General features: G+C 66.5%; 1 protein-coding gene across 6 annotated transcripts in view; it reads right to left on the bottom strand.

Moving 5' to 3' along the window:
• Positions 1-1,273: 1,273 nt before the first annotated feature.
• Positions 1,274-6,000, bottom strand: part of GRAMD4 (GRAM domain containing 4) — a 74,137-nt gene continuing 69,410 nt past the window's right edge. For all 6 annotated transcript variants that reach the window (XM_030320952.1, XM_030320948.1, XM_030320950.1 and 3 more), the window contains 4 exons: positions 5,877-5,970; positions 5,196-5,280; positions 4,274-4,342; positions 1,274-3,670 (listed from right to left, as the gene is read on the bottom strand). In XM_030320952.1, coding sequence (XP_030176812.1) covers positions 3,566-3,670; positions 4,274-4,342; positions 5,196-5,280; positions 5,877-5,970 — 353 coding nt within the window. In that variant the 3' untranslated portion in view covers positions 1,274-3,565. The remainder of the gene's footprint in view (positions 3,671-4,273; positions 4,343-5,195; positions 5,281-5,876; positions 5,971-6,000) is intronic.

The following is a 6,000-nucleotide window of genomic DNA, read 5'->3' as shown; positions in this document are numbered from 1 at the left end:
AGAGGAGACCAGCCACGCTGAAACACAGCAAAGTTTTCGATCGCGATTAGGCAGCTCTGTGCTGTTTCACTGGCACATCAAATAGGAACACAGATATAGGACCCAGAGCCCCACCCGCGAGGACGGGTGGGGCCTGTGCCGCCCACACCCTGGGCTCGGATCCCTCCCCACCCTTCTGCCTCCAGAGAGCAGCTGTCCCCACGGGGCCGGGCGCTCGCAGGGACCGTCCTGTCGAGCTGTGCTGCAGAGGGGCGAGCGGGGGCTCTGGGGCTAGGCACGCCCTCTCTTGCTGTCAGGAGAGTCGGGTTGGGGGACGGCACGGGGATTCCCAGGGACCACTGGCCCTTCACGGCTACGTCCCAGCCCCTCGGACAGTGCCTGCAGCAGATGGATGGGGAGATGGCCGGACGAACAGGTGGATGGAGGCAGGACACAAGGCCCCGCCTCTGGGGGCAGAGCTGGCCCATCAGACCTGGTTTCTTCCGGCTCCAGCTCACCTGGTGGGAGCTGGGTGGGTCTCTGCCTCCCGCGGGCTCCTGTGGGCTTGGGGTGCTGGGGGCTGGACGCCCTCAGTCGTGTGCAGCTCAGCTGGGTGCGGGACCGCGGCGGGTTCGGAAGTCGGCCCGGTTCCTGCATCCCTCTGTCTCCAGGGTCAGTGTCTGGATCGGCCAAGCCACAGGTGCCACTGGGGATCCCTCTGCCCGGGGTCAAGTCCCCCCACCTCTCAGCCTCAGACCCCAGGGGAGGGCGTCAGAGACGCCCACCCCTCCCAGTGAGGTCACGCCCGGGTGGGGCCGGGGCCCGCACCCCAAACCCGAGGCGCCGCTTCCGTTCCTTCCCCAGGCTCCCCCGCAGCCCCGCAGTGATGGTCCCACCACCCACTGCCACCCGGTGCCAGGCCCGGGACGCCCCAACCTGCAAGCTGCCGGCCCCAGTCTCCTGGCCTACAGTCTGGCCTACAAGCTGCTGGCCTACAGTCTCCTTCTAGAACCTGGGGCCCTGCTCCCTGCTCCCCCCAGCTCCTCGATGTCCACGGGCCCCTGGGACCCTCCTTCGTGGCCCCCTCCCACAGCCCGCTCCCCGGGCACCCACCTCACCCCCCGCGGTCACCGAGACAGCTGTGGAGCCCCAAACCCCCAGGACCCTCCAGTGCCCTGGTGGCCGCGGGATTCCTGGGCTCCCGCTGCCCGTGACGCACTCGGGCTCTGCCAGGAAAGCCAAGCGCACCCCCCTTCCCGCCCCCACCGCTCCCCTGAGCACAAAGCACGTCAGGTTTATTTAAATAAAAATTATAATTTATACAAGACTTCTTTAAACAAACAAAGTTTTCTTAAAAAAATGTTACAGGGGATTTTTCATTGGTTCTTCATACAGTACAATCCTTTCATTGAACAAAAATGACAGCAGTAACGACTATTTACAGATCCAAAATAGACTCAAGCTTCAGACGTAGAAAATGTAACATTCCTTCTAGTTCAGTGATCAGTCATAGAAACGCAGTGTCTGCCCAGATTTACACAATTCGATAGAAACGACGGCTCGCTCTGCCAGGAGGCCCGGAGCCCGCGGCGGGCCCGCCTTCCTCCCGGCGGGGCCTGGGCGCCCACAGAACCCGGTGCCCCCCGGGGCCGCGCTCGGCACGTGGTCAGTTTTCATCTCCCTTTCTCCTCAAAAGGGACTCAAACCAAACCACCCCCTCTGCCGAAGAGGGCGAGGCCACCCCGTGGACAGGCCACACACCGACCCCTTGGCGGCCCCGGGGGTCACCCTGCAGCCTGTCCCCATGTGCCTCGGGCGCTGAGGGAGGATCTGCCGGGGGGGGGGGTCCCCAGGTGTGCCCTAAACCTCCACGGGGCCACGAGAGCCGGTCCAGCTGTGTGGCAGCCAAAGCCAAGGTTCACGGCGGGCTCTGCCTCCATTGTTACGGAAGGGCGGCCCGCAGGGTCCCGCCAACAGCACGGCCGGAGCTGGTGGGTGCCACGGGCGCCCTCAGATCTCACCGACTGGGTCGGGGGTGTGCTTCATCAGGCTGGTCGGCTGGGCCCCCCGGAGGCTCTGCCCGGGCCCTGGAGCGTGGCCCTACGGTCCCCCGGGAAGCGGGGGGGGGGGACGTGAGCGATGCCACCGGGTCTCACCCAAACCGGCAAATTAGGATTAGAGCAAAGGTAAAAATTACATCTGAAAAATGATACAAAAATAAGAAAAACAGCTTGCTCTCTGTAAAAAATATAATCTTCTGTTTCTTCAAAAAACAATCCCAGTGACACCCAAAAGGACTCAGGACAAGCCAAGGAGCTGGAGTAGTCGAGTCGGAAGTGCGCTGACCGCCACGATCTCAGCCTGTCCTTCACAGACGTCACAGGCCTGTCCCCACACGGCACCACCCCCGCCCCCGGCCTCGGCCACAGGAGCGCTGGCTTCCCCAGGCGTCGGGGGGGGGGGGGGGTGCAGACCGGTGCCAGCTCACCCTCACCCCCCCGAGCGTGTGCCAGCACAGCTGTGTGCCCGCCGGGACACCGTCGGACGTCAGGGGTGCAGACCGCCCGGCCCCAAACCTCCGGGCTCCGCTCACGGCCACTCCCCCGAGCCGGTGCCCCCCGGAGCATCCCCGTACGGCTCCCCGGGCGGACCGGCCGCGAGCCCGGCCGCTCCTGTCCGCCCCCGCCCACCCCAGAACCCCCTCCCTCGTCCGGAGGGCAGCGCCAGCCACACAGCGGCTGATGTCCGTCTGAGAGCAACCACGGCTTGGGGTGCCCCCAAAGGTCTCGGGACGCGTTCTGCGGTGCTCTCCAAAGGGCAAAGCGTTAAAAAGATGTGCTTCTGTGGCACATCACTCTGTATCCGCATCGGTTACCACGCCCGGGACTCCCGGGGGCTCGTCAGGACGGGGTGCGGGTGGGGGTGGGGGGCCCGGCCCAGCCAGCCTCGCTTCCCCCACGAAGGGCAGCACAGAGCTGAAGCCGGACGGGGCCGCACCCCCGGCCCAGATCTCGCCCTGAGGACGCGCGGCTGGGGGTCTCGCCAGAGGAAAGAGCAAGACCCGTTCCCGGCGGTCGGTGAAGGGGCCTCTGAGCTGCTCGTCACCGTCCTTCACCCCCAGGAGGAGGGAGTGCCTGTTCCTTAGCTATGGCTTCTGGTGTGGAAGAGCTTCAGCCTCCGGAGGGCTGGGTGCGCGGCTGGCGCGGGGGCTCTGGCCAGGCGGGGGCTCAGAAACAGCCGCTGCGCTCGGCGGTGGCTGGGGCCGGCGCGTCCTGCGTGTCCTCCGTTCCACGGGCCTCCGAGGATCCCCTGCCTCCGTGTCCACGTGGTCGTGGGACACGCCTCACCCGTCAGATGGGCTGGCGCTGTCTGCGGGCCCCAACCCCTGCGTGAAGGGTCCGTAAGACGCAGGGTAAACACAACAGAAACCACAGATCGAGGGGAATTATTGCAAAGGATCAGGAGGATGTCCAAAGTGTTTCCACCATCAAATCGTTAAAAAACAAACGGACAAACAAGAAACCAAAGAGAACAACAACAGCAACAACAACAAAAAGCCTTCCAGCGAATCCCGGAAGAACGGACACTAGCTGTCACTACCAGACGCGGCTGCTGCTGTGATCTTCATGTACTGGCTGAAAATGGTCTCGAAGGCCTCGTCTCTATGCACCATGGCACCAAACACCAGAGGCTGGAGGGGAGGAAAGGCGGTGGGTGACCCGGCACGGGCACGCAGCCAGGAGGACCGCCCCAACACAGGCCCTGCCTGGCCCCAGGCCAGGTCCTAGCAGAGCCCCTCAGGCTCTGGTGCTCAAGGGCAGACCCCCCCCCCCTCCACCCAGAGGCCGGGCCCCCGGCCTTCGGGGGGACCCCCGGCTCACCCTCCCCTGCTGCGGGCCTCAGCCCCCACCTGACCCACACCAGAGAGAGCAGCAGGGCTCCTGCGGCCGCAGGGAGGGAAGGAGGGAAGGAGGGAGGGAGGGAGGGAGGGAAGGAAGGAGGGAGGGAAGGAGGGAGGGAGGGAAGGAAGGAGGGAAGGAGGGAGGGAAGGAGGGAGGGAGGGAGGGAGGGAGGGAGGGAGGGAGGGAGGGAAGGAGGGAGGGAGGGAGGGAGGGAGGCAAGGAAGGAGGGAGGGAAGGAGGGAGGGAGGGAGGGAAAGAAGGAGGGAGGGAGGGAAGGAGGGAGGGAGGGAGGGAGGGAGGGGGGAGGGAAGGAGGGAAGGTGCCCCTCACGCCCCTTACGGCCGCAGCCCCAGGCCCACCCCAGGCTCCCCGGCTTCCCACCCAGCACTTACTTTCTGGGTTGATGGCGTTGACACGGCAATCCCCATGCCTGACCCCGGGAGGACAGAGAGGACCTTGTACTGAGGGGACGACAGCACACTGTCACCACGGGCCCCTCCCAGGACCAGGGCCAAGCCTGTCCCCGTGCCCCGGGGCCCACGGACACCAAGCCCCACGGAGCCCCGGCCTTCCTGGCCACAAGAAGACAGACAGACCTCGTGACTGAGAACCCAGACCTGCGAACGCCCCCTCCTGCCCCCTCCCGGAAGGGCCCAAGCGACACAGGATCTCCCTACGGGGCACCGCATGAGCAGAACGCCCCAGCAGGGAGGCGCGGAGGGCCCAGGGCCCCAACAGCCAGCGGGGTGCCCCTGACACACCAACGAGCCCGGGTCCACCCCCACAGCCCGGGCTGGCCCGCGTCCTACGCGCTGAGACCCTGGAGACGGGGAGCAGGTGGGCCCGGCCGGCCCCGCCAAGGGCGTGCGTCGGGCCCTCCCCGGGGACCACACGCACCCCGCCCACGCCACGTGACCACACCCGAGGGAAACTGGCTGAGGAAACGCTCGAGGCAGGGGGAGCATCTCGGGGCAGATACGCAGCGGCTCCAGGGGCCCAGGGGCCTGACCCGGGACCCACCCTGCCGTGCTCGCCTGACCCATCTGGGGGAGAGCGCCCGGCGCAGACCCGTGAGGAGGTGGGAGAGGCCCGTCGTGGCACACGGACGCTGACGGGAGCCCAGGGGGCTCTGCGTGGAGGCCTTCCAGAAGGGGAGCCCTGCCGTGGCCAGGAACGAGGCCAGCAAAGCTCCCTGCTGGCACCAGCCTGGCGCTGTGAACTCACGCGGCTGGGCCCAGCCGCCTCACGGCCCTACGGCCTCCTCCTCCCGACGCGGGAGGGGGCGAGGAGAAGGGCGGAGGGGGCCCAACCGACCTTCTGGATGTCGGTGATGTCCACCAGCTTGATGACTTTGTTCCTCTTGGAAGAACCGGACTTGGAGCTTTCGAAGCACAGGTAACTACCGGGGGAGAAAGCAACAGGGGCGTAACCCAGCAACTGACCGGGGATGCCCCGTCCAGGCCGCCGCCACCGCGGTCCCCAGGGGGCGAGGGCGACCCCCAGAGGGCCCCTCCCACCTGTCGCCATGCACCGGCCTTTTACAGAAGGCCTCACTTTGAGAGAGAGGGTTTCACAGTTTTTACAGACTGAATCCACCGCCCTACACGGAACCTGACTGTGGCTGACGTATGAAGGATGCCAGGCATCCTCGCGCTGTGCAACCAGAAGCAAGAATGTCCCCGAGGCCCGTTCCTTCAGCGAGGGGCAGAGAGGGAGGCGTGGCCCGTGGCCGCGGCCGTGAGTGCGGGGGCAGGGCGGCCGAGGGCCCGCGGGGCTGAGAACAGGTCCCACCCCGGAGCCCCTCTTCCCGCCCCTACACCTGGCAGAGGGCCCCCCCCCCCCGCCACCCCCAGGGGTAAGCTCTCCGTCCGGTCTCGTTCTCGGGGAGAAGCAAAGCCTTTCCCCGAAAGCAGAGCAAGTGCAGCCGCGGGCCCGCCACTCGAGGCCCGGCACCCAGCACAGCGCGGCCGCGGCCCGGTCCCCGGAGGCACTCACTTCTCCGTCACGTACAGGACCCCGTTGCGGATGTAGTCTGTGGGCATCTTCCGGTCCCGGTTAATCAAGCAGCAGCGCCAACCGTTCTCGCACACTAGCGGGGACGGAAGCGACCGTGATCTCC

The sequence above is a fragment of the Lynx canadensis genome, chromosome B4 (assembly GCF_007474595.2).
Source record: "Lynx canadensis isolate LIC74 chromosome B4, mLynCan4.pri.v2, whole genome shotgun sequence".
In the NCBI taxonomy this organism is placed as follows: Eukaryota; Metazoa; Chordata; class Mammalia; order Carnivora; family Felidae; genus Lynx; species Lynx canadensis.
The sequence above is the reverse complement of the archived record's forward strand: the minus strand, read 5'-3'. Positions and strand labels throughout refer to the sequence as shown.